Below are 20461 nucleotides of genomic sequence, written 5' to 3'. Positions count from 1 at the left end.
TATATAGTTATGGCCATTCAGATTTATGGTAATTTTAATGCACGCACACCCCCGAACACCAACTTAACCACTCTTCATACACAGCCCACTGACCACTGCCCAGTGTCCATTGTGTGCGCGTCATCGGCATTGCCTTTAGCTTTACCGTTACTCACACCTGCAATTGCTCGCTTGATTGTTGTTTCGTATTCTTTTTTTTTTTTTGTTATGGCTGTTGCTTCGCTACTCGCCACTCGCTGCTTTTGTTTCCTCCCTTCCCTTCAACCTCAACTAGCAATTAAATCAACGCGCTATTTGGTAAACAAACCCATGCTCCGTGGGCAATCCTTTGCCTTGGCTTTACATCAGCCAGGGGTTTCCTGCCATTTTGGTTGACCCCTTGCACTTGTATCGTGTTCCCTCAGCTACAACTACAACAACATTAATATTGTTGTCGTGCCTTATTTACATTTACTTCAGCATAATCACGGAAAATGTGAAATATGTGTAGAGTTTCCAACTAGTATTAGTATGTATTATTGTGTCTATGTATGTGCTGTATGCATATGAAACTTTCCTGAAATTCCTTTATAATCATCATAAACCCAGTTGAACTTATCAAAATTCATTTTCGATTTTCCACAGATATAAAGCTCTATTGCTTTTTCAATGTAAATTATAAGTCTTAAGTTTTTAATTTAACAAAATCAAAAGTAACAATTCAATAAAATGTTGTATATAAAAATGTATAATAAAATTTACTTTTTGCAATTTTTTTTATAAGGCAATATTTTTTAGACTAGAAAAATAGCTTAGTGCAATAGTTTCTTTTTTTCTTAGACTCATTACGCTCTAAGTTTAGTCCTAGACCGACTGTTAACCATCCAGACATGGACTTCAATTTTTACTTGAGTCCATTTGAATAGCAATTGTTAAATAGAAATAAAACAAACTGGAGAAAGTCATTGTCTTATTGAATGTGTTTATTTCTTTGCATCTCGATTGCATTAATTGTTTCCGTACTGCATTTTCTTTATATTTGTTATACTAATTTTATATTTCTATGTATATGTAGAGCTAACGATAGTCAATTAGAATTAGCATTAATATAGAACTAAAACTACGGCTGCTGGGTTGTGAGTTAAGTGTAAACGTTGGATTTTGCATGAGCTAAGGATATAATATACAAACTTGAGAGATGCTTCGGCTGAGAGCAACTCGCAGATATTTACAGAAATATATATATATATATATATCTTTAAAAATTATACATTATATAATGTTAATACATATATATAGGTGTTACATTTAAGTTCCGTATTTATATAAGTTTCAAAGTCACAAAGCTGAATTACAGCTGAGCGCCTGAACCTTAGCGGGTTTTTATTCATACATACATACATATATATATTATTAATATTTCCATAATATTAGCTTATAAGTTAATTAGATAAACTAGTTGTTAATTGTTTGCTGTGTGTTTTCAATTTCTTTTGTGTTTTTGTTGTTACATAATTTGCCAAAGATTAACATTTAATAAGCGTAATCCATTCTGTAGTGGGAGTTTTTTTTCTTTTCTTTTCTCAAGTGTATGTTTGGACAATGGGAAAAGTGGATCCATCTGTATATATTAAACATGTTTGCGTTTAGTTGGGCTTGGCGCCCACATAGAGCCCCTCGGAGTACTTGGGGCGACACTCGGCACAGAACCATTTGCCCTGCGGCGCCACCATAATGCCCACGCACTCGAAGTGGAACCACTCGATGAGACAGTTGTCGCCATCGCACGCAATCATCTCGGATACTTCGTCGTAGGGACAGCGACAATAGCAATAGACGGACTCGCCCTCACGTGCCAGGCGTGCGCCCGCAGGCGGACGTATGGGATAGCGTATATTGTTGGCCTTGAAGTACTGAAGCGTGGCAAAGTCTGGATTGGGCAGCAGTGCTGGCGGTATGGGTTGATTGAAAGCTGTGGTGGCAGGCGTGGCTGGCGGGGGTGGCACAGGTGCGGGTGGTGGCAATATGGGCGTTGGCAGCAGCAACGATGGTGTCTGCTGCACTAGCGGCGACGTTGTCATGGGCAAGAGACTGGTCACATTAACCTCCAGCTGCTCGTCGTCGTCCTCATCCTCCTCTTCGCTGCTACTGAGACTGCTGTCGCTATTAGCTGCGCTGGTGGGCAACAAGCTGGGCCGTATCTTAAGCGTAGGTATGGGCGGCAGCTCAATGGGTGTGGGCTTGACTACAGGTGGCGGCAACTGCTTGCGACTGCGTTTGGCTGCGCGCTTAACGCTGCCCGCAGCTGCTCCAACTCCGCTCAGCGGAGGGCGTTTGCGCTTGCGTGAGGCTCCGCCGCCGGAGGAATTGCCATTGCTATGCAGATGGGAATGTCCATGCGACTTGGCTGGCGTAGGCAGATCCTCCTTGGCCCATGTGAGCTGCGGCGGTGGCTGCGGTCGTATCAGCTGCATGCCCACCTGAAGTGGCGGCGCCAGCACGCTGCTCATATTCTCATCATCGCTGGTATAGCCATAGAATTTGTTGGGACGCCGTTGGCGCTTGGAGCGCTTCAACTGGCCATCGGCATCGGAGCAGCTGCTGCCCTCGCTAATGCGTGGCTGCCAGCGCGCAAGTTGGTGTCCGGGCGTATGATGCGTCAGTGGCGTCTCTGGCAGCAGCTGCTGCTGCTGCTGCTGCTGGAGCTGCTGCTGATGATGGAGATGAAAAGGTTGCTGTTGGTGTAGGGGTAATGGCGTGGTTGGCATCAAACCCAACAAGGAGGTGTCGTTAGCAATGAGAGTATGACTGAGTGGCTGTTGCGGTGGTGGCGCAACCAGCTGTGGCAGCTTGGACTGATTGCTTGCGGCCTTGCAGCTGGACTTACGCTCACGCTTCTTCTTCTTGCTGCGTCCAGCACGCTCGCGCTTATCCGCCGCAAAAGCATTCGCCTCCTCCGGCAGCGATGGCGTCGATGGACGACTATTCTCCACTATATCATAATTATTGCTGCTGCCCGGCTGCTGTGTGGCCTGCTCCGCGAGCAAAGCCAAACGCTTCTGCGCGAACATTTCGCTGGCCAGCTTCTGGGGATGCGCATCGTAGAACTCCTCATCCGTATCGGATACATTTGTATCAAAGTCGGATTCATTGTAGATCGGGGCAGGTGCGGGCGCGGGGGCATCCAAAACTGGCGGCAGTTCCTCCTCATTCAAGCTGGTGACATTCACATACTCCTCGCTGTTGGCTGCGGCTTCCTCGCTGCGCTTTGCTGGCTTCGTTGCAGCATTGTCGGAATCCTCGTCACTGGAGCTGCTGCCGCTAGAGCTGCAGCTGCAATTGGAGCCACATGAGCAGCTGGAGCTGTCTGAGTCGGAATTGGAACTGGAGCTGCTGCTGCTATCGCTGGAGCTGTCGTTCCTAGTACGCTTGGCTGACTTGGGTGTGCCAATTGCGTGCTTCTTGGGTGAACGCCGCGTGGGCGATACCGTTGGGGGTGGCGTGCGCTGCATTTTACAATAGTCATGATCGGAGTAAGCTATATGCAGTTTGCTGGGACGCCGTTGCTCCGTCAGCAACTCCTCATGCTCTTCCTCGTCTAGGTTGCTCTCCGTTTTTGACGACGGCAGCTGCTGTGCATGCAAATCGAGCAGATTCTTCCAAATATCCGGCACATCTTCATCGGCGCTTGACTGCTTCTGCTGGTGTTCTTCGAGCTTAATCTCCAGTTCTTTCTTGGCGGTCTCTAGTTCCAAGTCCAACTGCTGCAGCTTATCTTGCTGCTCCTCCTCCTTGCTTTCAGCTTTGTGCTCTTTCTGTGGCGGTGGCGTCGCTGGTAACTTCTTTGGCTCCTCGCCATCGCTTTCCGATGCCGGCGATAGCATTACTCTTGGCATATGCAGATCATCCACAGTGCTGCGCATAGGCAGCGACTCGGACTCCAGTGGCGCCGTTGATGCAGCCACATCCGAGTCGCTATCATCGCTGCTATCGGTTTCGGATAGATTAGGCGCTATGAGATTCAGATCCTCCAGCGAGGCCTTTTGACGTTTGGACTTCTTGCGTCGCTTTCGTGGATTTGACTGCGGCAGCTCTGCTGTGGCCGGCGCTGGTGCTTCCAAGTTGCTATCTGTTGGCTCTAGCTTGGGGGACTTCAACTGCTCCGTTGGTTCTGCTGGAGTATCCGATTGCGATTGCTCCTCTGCGGTATCCTCGTCTGGCAGTGTCTGCGGCGTTGCGGACTCCTGCTTTAGTTGTTCTAGTTGCTCGTCTGACTGCTCCTCCAACTGCGGCGACTCCGACTGCGACAGCTGCTCCTGCTTGTGCTCATGCTGCGCTGCCATATGCTTCAGCAAGAGCTTGCGACTAACAAACTTCTCCACACACTCCTCCTCGGCGCAGGCATAGCGAAAGTCACCCTCATGCTCACGCTTGTGCACCTCCAGATAAATGGCTTTGCTAAAGCTGAACTGGCACTGCTCGCAGGTGAACTGCGCTGCGGGCACACAAAAATGATAGACATGACGCCAGCGTTTCTGCAGGCAGCGCTTGCAGCTGGCGCTCTCGGTGCCGTGCTTCCAGAAAAGATGCTTCGATATATCCTGCTTGTTGCGATAGGCAATGCCACAACGATAGCATAGATGCAACAGTTTGTGCTTCCACACGTGGGACGAGAGCTTGGCCTGACTATGGCAATCCTCTAGGCAAATATCGCAGGCTTGATGCTGCTTGCGCAGATGCACCATGAGCCTGAAGGCGGAGGGCAGTGGCGCCACATCGCAGAGGCAGCAACGATAGTTGACATCGAATATATCGCAGTTGGGCTGACCGGGACAGATGTGGCAGAGTAGCTCGCTATAGCTAAAGAAGTTCAAGCGACACATGTGGCAACTTATGTTGGACTTGATGTGCAAGCGGCGATTGTGCGTGTAGAGTTCCTTGTGTGTGGCGGTCACGAAGCGGCATTGGAAGCACTCATAGATGCGTTCGTTGTAGGTTTGAGCAAAACGTTCCGGCTCCAAGCTGCAACAGCTGACGGCATTCAAGTAATGCTTTCCCGCCTCCAGCTCTGGCAAGTAGCTTTTGAGCTTGGCCACAATGGTTTCCGCCTGTAACTCTTCCGCTGTGATGCTGTCCACGGTGGCCGTGAAGCGATGCTGGGATATGAGATGCAACACCAGCTGTTGCGCATTTACCGCTATGCGACGCGCATGGTTGCAAAATAAGCAATAGTGATACACTTGCTTCAGACAAAGACGCACAAAGTCCACCAGCTCAAATTTATCCAACGGTCTATCGAGCAGCAGCTCCAAGGTATGTGTCTCATCGCTGGCTACCACAATGCCATCGGCTGGTGGAGCGGGTGCTGCAGGTGGTGGCGAAGGAGTCACCGGCATCACTGGTTGCCCTTCTTGCTGCTGCTGCTGCTCTGCTATGCTTTCATCAATATCCATGCACTCGCTGCCTAGCGAATCTCTTCGACTTGGCGGCTGCTCTGTCGGCAGCGGCGGCGGCAGCAGCACCTTGGGCAGATGCGTCTCCATGCTTATATGATTATTATGAGGTGATGCAGGTGGCGTGGGTGACCAACGTGGCTGTGGCTGTGGCGGTTGCTGTTGTGCTGGCTGCTGCATTGGCTGCTCCAGTTGCAACTGCTGCTCCACTTGTGGCTCCTTTTTGGACATATGTGCACGCGTGCGTTCTATGTCCAGCTTAGTGCGCTCAAATTCCTCCAGTATATGCTTCAGCCTATTCTCAGCCTCAGTCATATCTTCCTGTTCCTCTTCTGCCTCGTTATCTGCCTCTGGCTCCAGTGTTGGATTGTGAACTGCTTCCAAATTCATTGATGCTGTCTCTGTGGCCGTTTCTGTATCCTCGGACTGCATAGACATAGGCTGCAACTGCTGCACTGCGTCCACAGTTAGACTGCTGGCTGCTTCAGCATCGAAACCCGCTGTGGGTGATTCATCCAGCTCCTCCTCCTCACTGTCGGTGCTGCTAAGTGCTGCATCCACGGATTTTTGAAACTCTTTGGGTACACGCAGCATTATCTTGGGGACCACCAGCTTTGGTGGCGATGGCATTGCCGCTTCACTTGATGTGACTGGAACTGCAAAGAGAGATGGAATTAATTTTTCTCCTTGAATTAATTATTTCGAGTACTTACTGTCTAAAGTAGGCGCAGCCTGCTGCTCCATTTGTTGCTCATTGCTCTTGGCCTGTTTGCGCTTGCGTCGCGATGCCAACTGCAGCTTCTTTGCACTGGCCCTACTGTTGCTATTGCGACAATCCTGGTCATGTGAATTCTTTAGACCACACAATGCACATGGTTGCATGAACTCCGCACAATCATGCTCTACGAACTGCGCGCCTTCCTTAAAAGTTGCTTGGCAATTGCAGCAGACCAGCAAACGATTCCGATCCTCTTGACCACGCAATGATGACCAAGCGTCTACGTTGTTAAAGTGACGCTGATCCATATCGTGCTTGTTCTCCAGATGCAGTGACAGCTTCTCCACGCCAGCATACACCTGGGAGCAGTAGAGGCAAATGTAGCGTTGATGCACATCACGCATGTGTAGAAAAAAGTTCCAGTGTTGATGCACAGTCGTACAGCGGGCGCATCGATAGTAGCGCTGCTCAAGTGGCGTGGGCGGATGAGCAACTACAGCGGATGAAGTTGCAGTTGCGGGCATGGGTTCTGCTGGTATTGCTCCTAAAGCTGGTGCCTGGAGTCGCTGCAGGAGCAGAGACATAGATTGCCGTTTATCTGACTCAAGTGACACTTGCTCCGACTGTAGCCCTCGTTGCTCCGGATCCCGTGCTGTCGGCTCAGCCTCTTGTACCTGCAACTCAGTCCTCTCTTCTGTACATATTTGTTTTGTTGGAGGATTTGTATCGTTGTCGCTGCTGCGCCCGCGCTTTATAGCATGCAACTGCAAATGCTCCGCCTGCTCTGTTTGTTGCTCCTTCATTTCCTCCGCATTTAGTGGCTGCACACTATCTGCCTGATCAATCACTAGTTGTTGCGATTCAGAGCTAGCCGAACTACTTCTACTATAATCCTCCAACAGCAGCAATGGCTGCTCTTTTTCCGGTTCATCCTCTTGCGACATGTCTTCCTCATTTTCCTGTTCTTCCTCTAGCGATGTATTTTCTTCCTTTTCTTTTTCCTCAGCTTGGGACATGGTTTCTTCTGTTTCTTGTTCCTCATCTTGAGACATGTTTTCCTCATTTTCCTGTTCTTCGTCTTGCGACATGTCTTCTTCATTTTCCTGTTCTGCGTCTAGCGTTACATTTTGTTCCTTTTCCTCGGCTTGAGACATGGTTTCTTCTGCTTCTTGTTGCCCCTCTTGCGACATGATTTCCTCATTTTCCTGTTCCTCGTCTTGCGACATGTCTTCCTCATTTTCCTGTTCCTCCTCTAGCGATGTGTTTTCCTCATTTTCTTGATCCTCCTCTTGCGACATGGTTTCCTCATTTTCCTGTTCTTCTTCGAACGATGTATTTTCCTCCTTTTCTTGTTCTTCCTCTTGCAACATGGTTTCTTGCGATTCTTGTTCTTCATGCTGCAAGAGATGCTCATTTTCATGCTCCTCTTCAGGCTCCGTAAGATCCTCATTTTCCTCATCTTCAAGCTTTATGAAATGCTCATTTTCCCGCTCTTCTTTATGCTGCATAAGATTATCAGTTTCCTGCTTCTCTTCATGCTGCATAAGATGCTCCCTTTCCTGCTGTATGCTTTGCTCCTTGTGCTCATCAGCATTCTTTGCTATCACAGACATTTGCAGTGGTCTCGTTTTTGTATCTACTTGATCTGCCAACTCCAGCTGCTTATCTTCCTTTGCCAATGGCAGCTCTTTGTCATCCTGCGGCAGGGGCGACGGTGTCAGCGGCACCAACACCTTCCTGTGTGCGCCATTAATTTTAATTTTAACCGGTGGCTCCACTTCTAATTTAGTCTTGCTCTCCAGCTCCATATCAGAATCGGACTCAATTTTAATAACGTCCAATACCGCATGATTTGGCGTTGTGTGGGACACATCTAAATCCGATGAGGATACGTCACCGTCTGGTATGCTGTCGGGTGACAGATCATCGATCTTAAACACTGGCGATGTAAGCTCCTTATCTTTTAAGTTGTCTTCATTCAGCTGCTGCTCCACATTCGCTTCTTGTACTTCTTCATCATCATCATCTTCTATTTTAATAACATCTTCTGGAGTTTGCATAACCGTTGGGGATTTTCTGCTAAGCATAGGCAAAGTGTCATGGTCCACCTCATCATCTTCCTCTTGCGAGCTCTCCACATAATATCTGCTCACGGGCGAGTCCATGGCAATATCGCTGTTCATCGCAACGGTCTTGCTTACTTCATTATTATTTAACGCAGGCAACTCAGCGACAGAGAGCTCTTGGTCATCCTTGGCTTCGTTTTTAGTGCGGTGCATACTTGGAGGACTGTTATCCAATTTATCCATATAGTCATCAGCCTGCGTTTCCGGCGTTGACTCCTCGGCGGCTCGGCCATTCTCTGTTATGTTTTTCTGCGCCGTTTCCAGCTGCTCATGTTCATCCTCAAAGTCATCCTCTTCGCTGGCTGCTGGCGTTGCTTCCGTATCAGCCGCATGGTCGGTCTCAATGTTAGGCGAACTTTTTGCTTTTTGCTGTTCCACGGTTTCCATCATCTTTTTGCATTTATATTATTTATAATGCGCTGCAAGTCAGATATAAAGAAATAAAGGATAATCGAATATTTAAATGCAAATCGATTGACTTTGTTTACCTTTGCATGCCGTTTACGTTTACATTCAATTTCTTGTGCGTTTGCTACATCCACGGTTACGGCTGCGTTAACGCCTGTTCCGCTTTGGTCTGGGTCTGCTCTACCTTTACCGTTGCAGCTGCTGAAGAAAATGCAAGTAAATTGCATATTGCGGTTTTATTATTACTTTTAACTTGTCGTTCTCTTCGCTTTTAGTGTGATCGGCTAGCGATAAAAACAAGAAAGCAGCAGAAAAAACAACAACAAAAACAAAGCCTGAGGGTGTGTGTGTGCACGTATTTGTGTTGGGGGTGCGGGGGCACAATAAATAGAATTTCATTCGAGTCATTTGTCGGCTCATTTGCCATCCCTGGTGCCGTGTACGAAGTGCGCACACAAAGCAGACAGACGAATAATTTAAAATATCAAAATAAAATTAAGCAAAATGCCGTATCGCAAATACATACATATCTATATACACATATATACATAGGTTCTCTTTGGCTATATATAAACCCATTTATTTATTTGCTAAATTTTTATGCAACTTGCGCAAAATTCGTGGAAAGGTTTTCGGGTTTTCCTTGTGTTTAGTTTATAGCAGCGCTGCTGCTTACCTGCTGGCCAGCTGCCGGGGTGCGGGCGGTACACACACACACACACTAATTTTACGCGCGCAAAACAACAACAAAAACTAAACGCATGCACATACACTTACATATATTTATACTATATACACACACACAGAGAGATACCGAAGAGATTAAACAGCAGAGACCATCACACACATACAACCGACTGCACGGACGCTTGCTACACAACTGAGCGCGACACAGAGACACACGGGCAATGGCAATGGAGCGCCGCCCAGCGGAGCAGCAGCGGCCGCGCGTTTTCTGAACAAGAACAACACCCCTGCTTGCCTGCCTTCAGCGCGCTCTTGTCTCGTTTGTCCACTGGTCTCTTCCTATATGCGTTCCGCAGCAACGCTTATACAATTTTGTGTTTTATTTTTTTTTTAATATTTTGCACATTTGGCTGCGTAATAGGACAAGAAAAACACGCGCTCGAATTTCACAATGCTTTTTCGTGGCTCACACAATTTACTTTGCTGCAGCCCAAATTGTGATTATTGCTAGGAAAAAATTTTTTGCATGTCTCGAACTCGCATTTTTTTGCTTTTGATTGCTTCGTTTGGTTCACAACTTGTACGCTTACGTTTGCTGCTCACTTTATGTTGGATTCGAGGGCTTGTGCCATTGGCAATTAGCTGCACCACACTTTACTATTGTATATGCACGGTGTTTTAAATGTTATTGTTGCTTAAATAACGCGTGAAAAGCAAAGTTTTTAGCAATTCTCTCGACGCAGCCATTGAAACACGCGCAGAAGCGTAGCGATGGGCAATGCATCGATAACGAGCAATAGCGTGCAGGGCTGACTCTGTAAAAGCAACTCTGCGCAAGCATCGTGTGTAAGCAACCCTGCGTTTGGGTTGCGAGTTCAGTGGTAATTGCCTTTTGACAGCTCTTTCCGTTTCCTTTTTCGCGTGCGCCGTCATCATGAGAGCCAAGGGATTGGTTAGTATTTGCTAAAAAATAAACAAAAACTAGTGCAAATTGTGCTAAAAATGTGTGCAGCAAACAGTCAAACCCTGCATTTAACAAAATCAGTTGATAGAAATGCCCAAAGTGTATAGTTTCTGTGTTAAAAACATGAAAATGTGGTGTGCCCAGCTGTTCAGCAAACAACGCGGCCCAGAACCCACTTGGCATGCTCACAATGGCTGATTTAATACACACAACTCCTAATAATGCAACTTAATGTTGCAGTGTGTATAAAATTAAAATGTAATTGCCCATAACAATTCGATTTCAATTATTTTGGATGCTAGCAGAACATAACCTGCAAGAACAACAACAAGTGCAGTTCCCACGAGCCTGTTGCCGACTGTCTGCTGCCCGCATTTGTTTATTAAAACGAATTACTAATTATGTTTCCCTTTACAGTTGAAGGAATACGAAGTCGTTGGCCGTAAGTTGCCAAGCGACAAGGAGCCACAGACGCCTCTTTATAAGATGCGCATCTTTGCTCCAGACAACATTGTCGCCAAATCCCGTTTCTGGTACTTCCTACGCCAGCTGAAGAAGTTCAAGAAGACCACCGGCGAAATTGTCTCGCTGAAGCAGGTCTACGAGACGTCGCCCGTTAAGATCAAGAACTTTGGCATCTGGCTGCGTTATGATTCCCGTTCCGGAACCCACAACATGTACCGCGAGTACCGTGACCTGACAGTCGGTGGTGCCGTCACACAGTGCTACCGTGACATGGGTGCTCGTCATCGTGCCCGCGCTCACTCCATCCAAATCATCAAGGTAGAGTCGATCAAGGCAGCGAAGACGCGCCGTGTGCATGTCAAGCAGTTCCATGATTCCAAGATCAAGTTCCCATTGGTGCAACGCGTGCACCACAAGGGCAACAGGAAGCTGTTCTCATACAGAAAGCCAAGGACCTACTTCCAATAAGGCGCTATTGAATACACAGACCAGCGGGACTCTAGGCATTGCGTGCCTTCCGGACCATTTGGTTTTGCAAATTGATAAGGAGCAAGTCTTTCTAAGTGGTTTTTCAATAAAACGAGTATGTTGAAGAGTACAGCTGTAATTTTATTTAAACAACTTTAACTGTTAAATTTTCATACGTGCAAGAAAATATGCAATTTACAAGCCTTGAATTCTTGCGCTAGGTCATACAATTTGAACTAGTTCGTTCTGTCAGTAACTCAAGTATACGTTTCAGTTTGAAAAATAATCTGATTAAAATATTTATTTGCAGATTATTAGAGATAAAGATATAATAATTCAATATAAAAAATATGTATTGGTGATTGAAGAGATTCGGTGTCGTTTGGTATAACATAAATAGCTAAGCCTAGCTCTGCTTAGGCGGAGCTAGAGAGCCACATAAACGCTTGCTGTATTCATCTGGTGTTAAATCCGCAAGATGATTAATACCCATCTGATAAGTTACTTCACCGCTTTCATATTTCTTGTTGTGAGCCTCAATCTTCACTTTGGTGCCCGCATACACAGCGCGACGACTTGCGTCTTCTTCTGCGTTGTAATTTTTATTGAACTTTGACTGCGTTGTAAACAAAGAGAATTGCGTATCAGTAATTTTATTGCTTGAAGTGATCTTTAAATGTTTATAAATTACCTTATAATCGGTCCATTCCTGATCAGACACTGAAGACATGATGATAAGTGTTTTAAATGCAAGCAATTGTAATAATAAACAATAATCTGACTTGTCTTTTTGTAGCTCTATCTAATGTGAATACTACATGAAGTTGGCTGCGCTAAGACAGCTGTTCTCGGAACCCGCAAACAATAATCAAATTTAAATGTGGAATTTGAAATTTTTTCTAGATTACAGATTTTATTAGACATACCATGTCGAGTTTCTGGGATCGTCCAGGTGCACAAATGCAGTATGTGGCCGCAGCCAGCGCACATTTAGGCGTGTTTAGCTTAGGAGCCACCATAGGCTGGACAGCGCCAGCGCAACAATATATAACAAGAGGATACTATGGATTTAACGTCACATTGATGAATTATGGCTGGATTTGTGGCATGCTGCAGTTGGGCTGCTGCTTGGTGGCCGTGCCCGCAGGATATATGGCAACTCGCTGGGGCTGCAAGTCTGTAATGCTGTTGTTTGTGGTGCCTAATCTGGGCGCTTGGGCGCTATTGATTTTTGCACCGAATCTGGAGTTGCTGATGCTGTCGCGCTTTCTGCTGGGAGTATGTGGTGGCAGCTATTTAGTTACGTCAACCATGTACGCTGCCGAAATAGCGCAGCTGGAAGCACGACGTGCGTTGGGCGCCTTTTTAGAGTTGTTCATGGTGCTAGGCATACTATTTGCCTACGGGGCCGGCGCCTTTGGCCAATACAAAATACTCAATTATGCCTGCGCTGCATTACCCATAGCCTTAATCATTGCATTTGCTTGGCTACCGGCATCGCCAGTGTATTATCTGCGCCGCAGTAAAATAGAAAAGGCTACAAGTGCTTTGATACGTCTGCGCTCCGGTCAGTTGAACAGCTCGGGTGAGCTCAATAGAATGCAGGAAGAGCTGGCGGAAATGCGGGAGTCACAGCAGTTCAAGAGCAAGCGCAAGCCATTGCTGTTGATCATAGGTATTATGCTATTTAAGAATATAACAGGCCGGCAGGCTATCATTTCCTACTCCACCTATGTGTTTGAGAGCTTGCACCTGAAGAGCACATTTCCCCTGGATCTATACTCAATTGCAATGGGCTTGTGTTTGCTGCTGTCAGCGCTGTTGACCTTTCCCGTCGTAAAGTGGGTCAAGCGTCGCTCGCTGTTCATTTTCTCCATGTTCTCGCTGATTTTCAATGCCGCCTTTGTGGGCGTTTATTTTCATTTACGTGAGGATCGGAATGAACGCATTGGCGATAGTTTGTCTTGGATTAGCTTGGCCTGCCTCTACTGCCTGATGTTCTTCATGGGCTTGGGGTGTGGTAATCTACCATATCTGGTTATGGATGAGTTGCTGGCGCAGCCCTTCAAAAGCGTCTACCATTGGATTGTGTTCACATGCAGCTCATTCTTTGGATTCGCTAGCATCCTATCATTTCCTGCTAGCGTCGTGTATTGCACGATAGAGGGCGCTTTCTGGTTTTTCATGTGCTGTGCTTTTATAGCAGTGTTCTATTTGTTCTGCCTGGTGCCAGAGACGCGACCCGTGGAGGAAGGCGCAGAACCAGCGGAGCCTAAGCCAGTGCTGACTGTAAGAAGATCAAAATTTAACTTCAGATGGAAGTGTTGAAAGTAACAAACATTTAGCGTTGTCTGTCATTAAACAAAGCTTGAGCTAAGGGAAAGCGTTATGTTTCATTTTTATTCGAATTTATATTTTAGAAAATGACTGTATGGAAGCAATTTATTGCTGGATGTGGTGCAGCATTTGGTGCGTTCTGCTTGGGTTCGTCGATTGGCTGGTCGGGACCCGTGGAGGAGCCCATCAAGAGCGGCGACTATGACAATTTCTCGCCAAGCGATGATGAATGGGGTTGGGTGAGTTCGCTGCTGAATCTGGGCGCTGCATGCGTTTGCATTCCCATTGGCATACTGATTGGTGCGTTTGGACGCAAAGCTACCATGCTGTGTATTTCGTTTCCCTATGTTATTGGCTGGGCACTTATTGGCATTGCGCAGCATGTGTCCATGTTGATGGTCGGGCGCTTTGTACTCGGCGTCTGCGGAGGTGCCTTCAGCATTACGGCTCCGATGTACAGCACCGAGATAGCCGAGATAGAAATCCGAGGCATACTGGGTTGCTTCTTTCAGCTGTTGATCGTACATGGCATTCTCTTTGGCTTCATCATAGGCGCCTATTGCAGTGTGCTGGTGGTGAACATTGCCTGTGGCGTCATGCCCATTGTGTTTTTTTTGTGGTTCATGTGGATGCCCGAATCGCCTGTCTTCTTGATGCAGCGCGGCAAGACAGAGCAGGCTCAGAAGGCAATGAAGTGGCTGCGCGGTGAGGATGCGGACATCGGACCTGACTTGGCCGCCTATCAGGCGGAGGCCAACAAGCCAAAGACTAATTGGCGCGAGGGGCTCAGTCGCAAGGCCTCGCTCAAAGGCCTAGGCATATCCATTGCACTCATGATGTTCCAACAGTGCACTGGCATTAATGCCATTATCTTCTATGCCACAAGTATTTTCAAGTCAGCCGGTTCGCCATTGTCCCCGGAGTTGTGCACCATTGTGCTGGGCGTGGTTCAGGTGGTGGCCACCGTAATTGCCATATTGCTTATCGATCGCATTGGTCGCAAGATACTGTTGATTACCTCGGCAGCGCTTATGTTTATCACAACCTTTCTTATGGGTGTGTATTTCATGTGGCTGTCCAAGGACGTTAGCTGGTTACCGGTTTCTTCCATTTGCTTGTTTATCGTTGGCTTCTCTGTGGGCTTTGGCCCCGTGCCCTGGCTGGTTATGGCCGAACTCTTTGCGGAGGATGTTAAGCCTATTGCTGGCGCAATTTCTGGAACTCTCAATTGGATTTTGTCCTTTGTCGTTACCAAATTGTTTCCACTGGGCATAAGTGCTTGGGGTCCAGCTCCTTGCTTTTGGATCTTTGCTGGCTTTGCTTTAGCGGCCGTAATATTCATCATCTTTCTTGTGCCGGAGACCAAAGGAAAGACTCTAAACGAAATTCAAGCTGTGCTCGGCGGCGAGTAAGAGTTTGTTATGCATAACAAATATTACATAAATCATAAATAACCAATATGCTTTGGCAAATAAATGTTAAACAAGTGTGAGGCTAAAATCGGATGCAGTCAACTTTATATACACTTGCACTCTGACAGGTGTCTTGGATTAGGTTTGGTTGTATTGATTTATTGATTAGCTCGCTCAAGGTTAACTTTAGCTATTAGAGCTATCGCCGTAACCGCTTACGTTAAATGACCACGTGTCGTTACGTTAATTTCATATTTTAGGCATAGTATAAACAATTGTAAATATACTGTATGTGTGTTTATACGTTCCTCGTGCAATTATTGCAGATGTCGCTTCGTAGTTTTGTCGTCGGTTTTAGGTTTCGTCTGCGTATTGCTGTTGCTACAAATTACAAATTTAATGCAGTTACGTGCGCTTGCTGCTCGCGTATGGTTAATATTACGGACAAGCTTTGTGTTCTTTAGCTGCGTATTTATATAAATATTAACGTATATTTTGTTTTCCAGGTAAATAAACAAGTGAGCGCAAAAAACGTTATCTTTGAGATTATTTTGTAATATGTGAGTTTGGCTGCTTTTTTGTTTTATTTTTTGTAGCATTAGATTATTATAAGCAATTTACAGAAGTGTATAAAATGCTTTAGTTAATAACAACTGCTTAAGTTAATTTCAATGCATTATCATAAGTAGAAATTTTATTACATTTAAATGTGAGCAATTCCCTGTAGTAAGTAAAAAGTAAGTACCACTGTATCTAAAAAGTGTCGAATGTTTATAGATTCTCGGGTTTCAGAAGCTAATATTCCAAAATAATTATTTTTTGTATGCATGTCCTTGATATTTATATCAGCACTTTTAGTTTGTCGGTAGTAGCCGACAAGGTTAAACTTTTTTAAAATTATTTTTATTTTGTTGGAAAATAATTTTCAAAATGGAACTAGCCAAATCGAAAATACTATAATATTCCCGAACTTTATAATAAATTAGAGTGGGTAAACTTTAGTTTTCAACGATCAATTAATTAGCCAAGTAATTCGTATATATCTTACAAATATTCTTATTATAACTAAATGACCCCATTGTTGTATTGAAAACGTCATTAGTGACGCTTAAAAGAACAAAATACAAATTAGAATTTGTTGTATTCCTCAACCCTCAAGTCCCGCAACAAATGGCGTACTACAGGGTAACACGTTAATATGTAATCCAATTTGTCGCTGTCACATTGCCATTTCCATTAAAAACAAATGTTTCTGAATTCACATGCATACATATATACATTCATGAGTATATGCATATATCCATATTTCAGTGGGTAGAATAAACAGCGCTTAAGCAATGTTTTTGGCGCCAAATTAGCAAGCACCACAGCGCTCTTTGGCAAAAGCTCAAAGAGCAAGAGCGCACTAAAAAGCTTAATGCTCTGAGCAGCGCGCCAGGAAACCAAAGAATGAGAAAGCAAAAAAAGCAAGCAAGCAATTACAGGAAACAACCCCCTAAGTGGGACGTAAAATGTACAAAAACAGACGGAGCGACGCTAGTTGTAATTCAGTCGGAGACGCATTCGCATACTCAGTTGACGGGCAGGCAGTCGCAATATTATTTTTAAAAATAAATTTAATACATATGTGTATATAAGTATGTGCTCGAGGCAATTTATCATGCAATTGCAGGCATGAAAGTGCATATGAAAAGTATATATAAGCTATCGCTAGCATACATAAAATGCATAAAAAATATAAAGATTAACTACGCTGGGTAGTGTAAAAAGCAAAAGTAAAAGTTACGCGTATACGCATTGAGCTTGAATTAAGACCACGTGGTGTGCACTACGAGCGACAAACATCGAGAGGCTGATTTTTCTTCTTTATAGTTTGTACTAACAAGTAAATTTATTAATTAAATGCATGCAAATATGCATTATGTAGTTGTGTATTTCTTTTTTGTGAAAAATCGAATGTAGTTATTGTATATTTGTACGCTAGCCAGCATCAGCTGATCCATATACATACATACATATATATATATTTTAGGCCGGCTATATGTATATAGATATGGATATCACGGCATAAATGTGCTTAAAAATTATTTTTGTTTGTCTTGCCGCTGAGCTTTGCCCTTAAGGCACAAACGCTGCTGTAACAGATTAAAGCTTTTTGCATTGCGCTGTCATTTAAGGCTCTCTCAGTCTCTCTCTCTCTCGCGTGTTGGTTAATGTCGCCCTCGCCTTTGCTCTTGACAATGAAAAATACAACAAAAGCTGCTTTTACATCCGTGTGTGTGTCTGTGTGTGTAAGCCGACTGCATTTGCTGCCGTTTGCCATTCCACTTCCTTTAGCAGGCATTGCACAACCCCATAAAAGTATGCTTTAAAAAAGTTATTTTTAAACTGCTTTGCTTAAAATAGTTCACATGTATGTATGTATAGCCGCCTGAAACATAAATTCTAGTCGACACTTGTTTGACAAACAACGTAGAAATTGCATTACAGGGAACTGGTTGATGGCTCTGACCAGCAGCTGAGCGCGCATACGGCCTTCGGTTTTGGCAGCTGGCCAAGTGCAGACGCAGCTGCGGCACCTGTCAACATTGGCAGTATTTCATTTTCAATGTAATTTTCAATACATACAACATGTATGTAAGTAAGTGTGTGTAGCTCACTCACACACACACACACACACACACACACACAAATGTAAATTCAACAAGCGACCTACACAATACGTCAGCCACACCCACAGGCTTAACGGTCTTGCACTTGGCAGCTGGCCAACTAAAGGGGGCAGCAATTATTTGGGGAATGTGGTGGGGCGAGTGTGCCTCAGCAATATTAACGGTAGTTTGCTTTTGCCTTACTGCACAAACACGTTACTTTGGCGTTTTAGAATATTCGCCTGACCGCACAAAAAAATGATGAGCAATAAAAACAAACAAAATGCAAGCGTATAAAAAACTTTGCCATCATATGGATTTATTTAAATATTCCTAAAAAGTTGGAGCTGTTTTTGCTTTAACTTTAACATATTCAGTAAGGTGCTTACACAATGTTAAGACTTAAGGTGCCTTGCACACAATTTCTTCAGTTGTTCGTCCGATAACATCACAGGGACCGGGCATAATGACTAAGGTTTAGGGGTGGCAACGTGCCTACACATTTACCTAAATGCTTTACAAACATCACAAAGCAAAGAAAACTTTCTGCTTTTTGTGTATTTTGTTTTTTATTTTATTTTGGGTTGTTAACAGCACGCAATGCGGTTAATTTTTAATGCAATCAAAGCTATTTAAGGGTTGTCTGTGTTTGTGTGTGTGTGTTTGTGCTTTATATATTGTATTATTGCAGGTCGCAGTGGTGCCAAGGCAACATCAAAATGAGCTGGGACTGGGCTGTTGGCGGCATTACAGATGAGATACCACGCACTACGGGACCCGAGTGCATCAACTATATGACGGATCGGCGACGCTGGACAGAGTCCGCGCTGCTGTCCATGCTCTTTATCTACATCATGTACAATGCGTGGAAAAACTTGGCGCCCATTAGGCTGCCGCCAGTGCAGGAAATACAGAAATCACATAGTTGTATGCGCATGTTTTTGCTGATAAGTATGTCCACAATCTTTGGCATTGAGATGGGCTTTAAGCTGGCGGGACGGTCCATGATCTTTACACTCAATCCCTGTCATGTGCAGACTTGTGTGCAGATATATTTGCTGGCGGCGAAGCCCACAAAGGTATCCACAGCATTGTTTCGCATACAGATGAGCAATCTGAATGGACCATTTTTGGCATTCATTTTTCCGGAGGTGGAGGGACGCACATTCCCCTTCGAGCAGGCTACCTATTGGATACAACATGCACTGCTCTATATAATCCCCATTTATATATTGCGTAGTGGTAAATGCAGTCCAGGCCTTCTAACTCTTAACTCTTGACTAAAGTGTTTTGGCGTTTTAGGTGCATATACTATAGAGGACTTTGGGGACTTAAAATGGGTCAAAATAGGCACTGCATTTATGCTATTCTATCACTTTGTGTTGCTGTCGCCTCTTTCTATAGTAAGCAAAGTTATAAATTCGAGTTGACTATAAAGCAGGGCTTATTTATGATCCAAAATCGACTTGAGCTTAGCAATTTTTGAAATTAGTTAAATATATATTCTTACGCTTGCAGTTTACGGGCATTAACTTGGATCATATGCTGTGCGCCGCTCTGGCGGATCCATTCCAAGGTCAGAACTATAGACTGTGCGCCTGCTGTCATCAGGCGCTGCTGTGTCCCCTGTTAGCCAAGGGTACTGCCTTATTGTTTGCCTCCCGAAAGAGTATAGCGCATGAGAATGGTGTGCATAATGTGATGAGCATGGGTGCCGAGATGTATCCACAAACATTGACGGATCACCCCATGTATCATCAGCTGCCGCTGCAACAGCAAACCGGAGAATATGCCACTGCCGAGGAGGCTACGGAAAACTTGCTGCGCCATAGATACAATGCGCAGGCTGGGAATCCGGATGAAATCAATGCTATTACAGCTGAGTACACAATGCCCACGACTAAGATTGACTAGTATAGCGCGAAATGTAGTCTATTTTACAAGTCAATTAACAATCTATAGCAATTTTTGGTTGAGATATCTAAACACACCTAACACATTAGGAGGTCTAACTAATAAAAGACGTGTATATAATAGACATATATAACTTTAAGGCTACAAATTCATGCTCATTGAGGTTCTACTTCTATCTATATGCATAAGTATAAAGTAAAAGCCGTTATAAAACTTATAAACTTGTTCAATTATACGAATACATATATTTTATAAATTGCCTATTTTCCTATAAACGCATGAATAAGTATATAAACTTAATTATCAAACAATTATAAGTAGCTCCCAATAAATTGTACATTTTATATTTATAGACGAAAAAACAAATAAATAATCAAAAATACTATGCTATGGCATGAGTAATTTTGAAGTAGCGCGCTTTGCAGCCAAAAGGTGACAACTCTTAAGGCCATAATGTTATGAACAGCGAGACAACGTTACAATAAGAATACCCAATAAAAACACACAACTTTTTAATGTATTTAAAAAATATGCATTTATATACTATAAATAGTTTTTAATAAAGTATAATGTTTTCAAGAAATTGATTGAAATTTGATTATTAAGCAAGGTCAGTTATTTCTGATGAGCTTCTGTTATTGCAATGGTGCCTCGCTGTTAGCTCGTTGCGATTGAGCGCTGTAATGTTAACAATGCTCGATAACGTACACGGATCTCTCGCTCGAAGTGTATTGCTGCCACTCTCGCACTCAATGGTTCACTTCGAATGTATGAGTTCGACTCAAAGAATTGTATGAGCTGCAACGCTTCTGCCGCTGCCGGCGCTAACGAAACAAGCACTGCTGCTCCGGCCTAGCTACTCAACACTGTTGTTCACAA

The 20461-nt window shown here is 44.6% G+C and overlaps 6 protein-coding genes across 15 annotated transcripts; 4 read left to right on the top strand and 2 right to left on the bottom strand.

The window, feature by feature from the left end:
• Positions 1–941: 941 nt before the first annotated feature.
• LOC108596641 lies at positions 942–10131 on the bottom strand. Of its 7 annotated transcripts, none has more exons than XM_017982604.1 (4): positions 9462–10131; positions 8765–8885; positions 6146–8695; positions 942–6088 (listed from the first exon to the last, which is right to left on the bottom strand). In XM_017982604.1, the coding sequence occupies exons 3-4, from the start codon at positions 8664–8666 to the stop codon at positions 1626–1628; spliced, it is 6984 nt and encodes a 2327-aa protein (XP_017838093.1). In that variant the 5' UTR covers positions 8667–8695; positions 8765–8885; positions 9462–10131; the 3' UTR covers positions 942–1625. The 7 variants fall into 7 exon arrangements, with proteins under 7 accessions (XP_017838093.1, XP_017838095.1, XP_017838094.1 ...); XM_017982606.1 differs by having other exon boundaries at positions 8765–8882; XM_017982605.1 differs by having other exon boundaries at positions 9962–10131.
• A 119-nt stretch (positions 10132–10250) lies between these two features.
• LOC108597236 (60S ribosomal protein L18a) lies at positions 10251–11398 on the top strand. The gene is made up of 2 exons (XM_017983684.1): positions 10251–10323; positions 10753–11398. Exons 1-2 carry the CDS (start codon positions 10306–10308, stop codon positions 11266–11268), a joined length of 534 nt encoding a protein of 177 aa, XP_017839173.1. The 5' UTR covers positions 10251–10305; the 3' UTR covers positions 11269–11398.
• A 197-nt stretch (positions 11399–11595) lies between these two features.
• Positions 11596–12086, bottom strand: LOC108597237 (protein CTLA-2-beta). Its single transcript, XM_017983686.1, has 2 exons — positions 11960–12086; positions 11596–11884 (listed from the first exon to the last, which is right to left on the bottom strand). Exons 1-2 carry the CDS (start codon positions 11996–11998, stop codon positions 11675–11677), a joined length of 249 nt encoding a protein of 82 aa, XP_017839175.1. The 5' UTR covers positions 11999–12086; the 3' UTR covers positions 11596–11674.
• Positions 12087–12117: 31 nt separating this feature from the next.
• On the top strand, positions 12118–13644 carry LOC108597234 (glucose transporter type 3-like). The gene has a single exon (XM_017983682.1). The coding sequence runs from the start codon at positions 12196–12198 to the stop codon at positions 13594–13596; it is 1401 nt and encodes a 466-aa protein (XP_017839171.1). The 5' UTR covers positions 12118–12195; the 3' UTR covers positions 13597–13644.
• LOC108597235 (facilitated trehalose transporter Tret1-like) lies at positions 13634–15099 on the top strand. Its single transcript, XM_017983683.1, has one exon. The coding sequence runs from the start codon at positions 13692–13694 to the stop codon at positions 15015–15017; it is 1326 nt and encodes a 441-aa protein (XP_017839172.1). The 5' UTR covers positions 13634–13691; the 3' UTR covers positions 15018–15099.
• Positions 15100–15450: 351 nt separating this feature from the next.
• Positions 15451–19853, top strand: LOC108596997 (transmembrane protein 164). Of its 4 annotated transcripts, none has more exons than XM_017983270.1 (4): positions 15451–15577; positions 18360–18910; positions 18971–19071; positions 19187–19853. In XM_017983270.1, coding segments are annotated over exons 1-4 (1050 nt in total). In that variant the 5' UTR covers positions 15451–15575; the 3' UTR covers positions 19583–19853. The 4 variants fall into 4 exon arrangements, with proteins under 4 accessions (XP_017838759.1, XP_017838761.1, XP_017838762.1 ...); XM_017983272.2 differs by having other exon boundaries at positions 15452–15523; XM_017983273.2 differs by lacking the exon at positions 15451–15577 and adding an exon at positions 16630–16654.
• Positions 19854–20461: the final 608 nt, after the last annotated feature.

This window comes from Drosophila busckii, chromosome 2R (assembly GCF_011750605.1).
Source record: "Drosophila busckii strain San Diego stock center, stock number 13000-0081.31 chromosome 2R, ASM1175060v1, whole genome shotgun sequence".
NCBI classification, from domain to species: Eukaryota; Metazoa; Arthropoda; class Insecta; order Diptera; family Drosophilidae; genus Drosophila; species Drosophila busckii.
The sequence above is the reverse complement of the archived record's forward strand: the minus strand, read 5'-3'. Positions and strand labels throughout refer to the sequence as shown.

Bases quoted from the DNA above. Each gene is read 5' to 3' on its own strand.
- LOC108597234 (XM_017983682.1), top strand. From the start codon at position 12,196: ATGTCGAGTTTCTGGGATCGTCCAGGTGCACAAATGCAGTATGTGGCC.
- LOC108597237 (XM_017983686.1), bottom strand. From the start codon at position 11,998: ATGTCTTCAGTGTCTGATCAGGAATGGACCGATTATAAG. The intron at 11,885-11,959 runs GTAATTTATAAA...TTTACAACGCAG, and splicing joins AGGAATGGACCGATTATAAG to TCAAAGTTCAATAAAAATTA.
- LOC108596641 (XM_017982604.1), bottom strand. From the start codon at position 8,666: ATGATGGAAACCGTGGAACAGCAAAAAGCAAAAAGTTCGCCTAACATT. The intron at 6,089-6,145 runs GTAAGTACTCGA...CTCTCTTTGCAG, and splicing joins GGCTGCGCCTACTTTAGACA to TTCCAGTCACATCAAGTGAA.
- LOC108596997 (XM_017983270.1), top strand. The intron at 18,911-18,970 runs GTAAATGCAGTC...TTGGCGTTTTAG, and splicing joins CATTTATATATTGCGTAGTG to GTGCATATACTATAGAGGAC. The intron at 19,072-19,186 runs GTAAGCAAAGTT...TTACGCTTGCAG, and splicing joins TGCTGTCGCCTCTTTCTATA to TTTACGGGCATTAACTTGGA.
- LOC108597235 (XM_017983683.1), top strand. From the start codon at position 13,692: ATGACTGTATGGAAGCAATTTATTGCTGGATGTGGTGCAGCATTTGGT.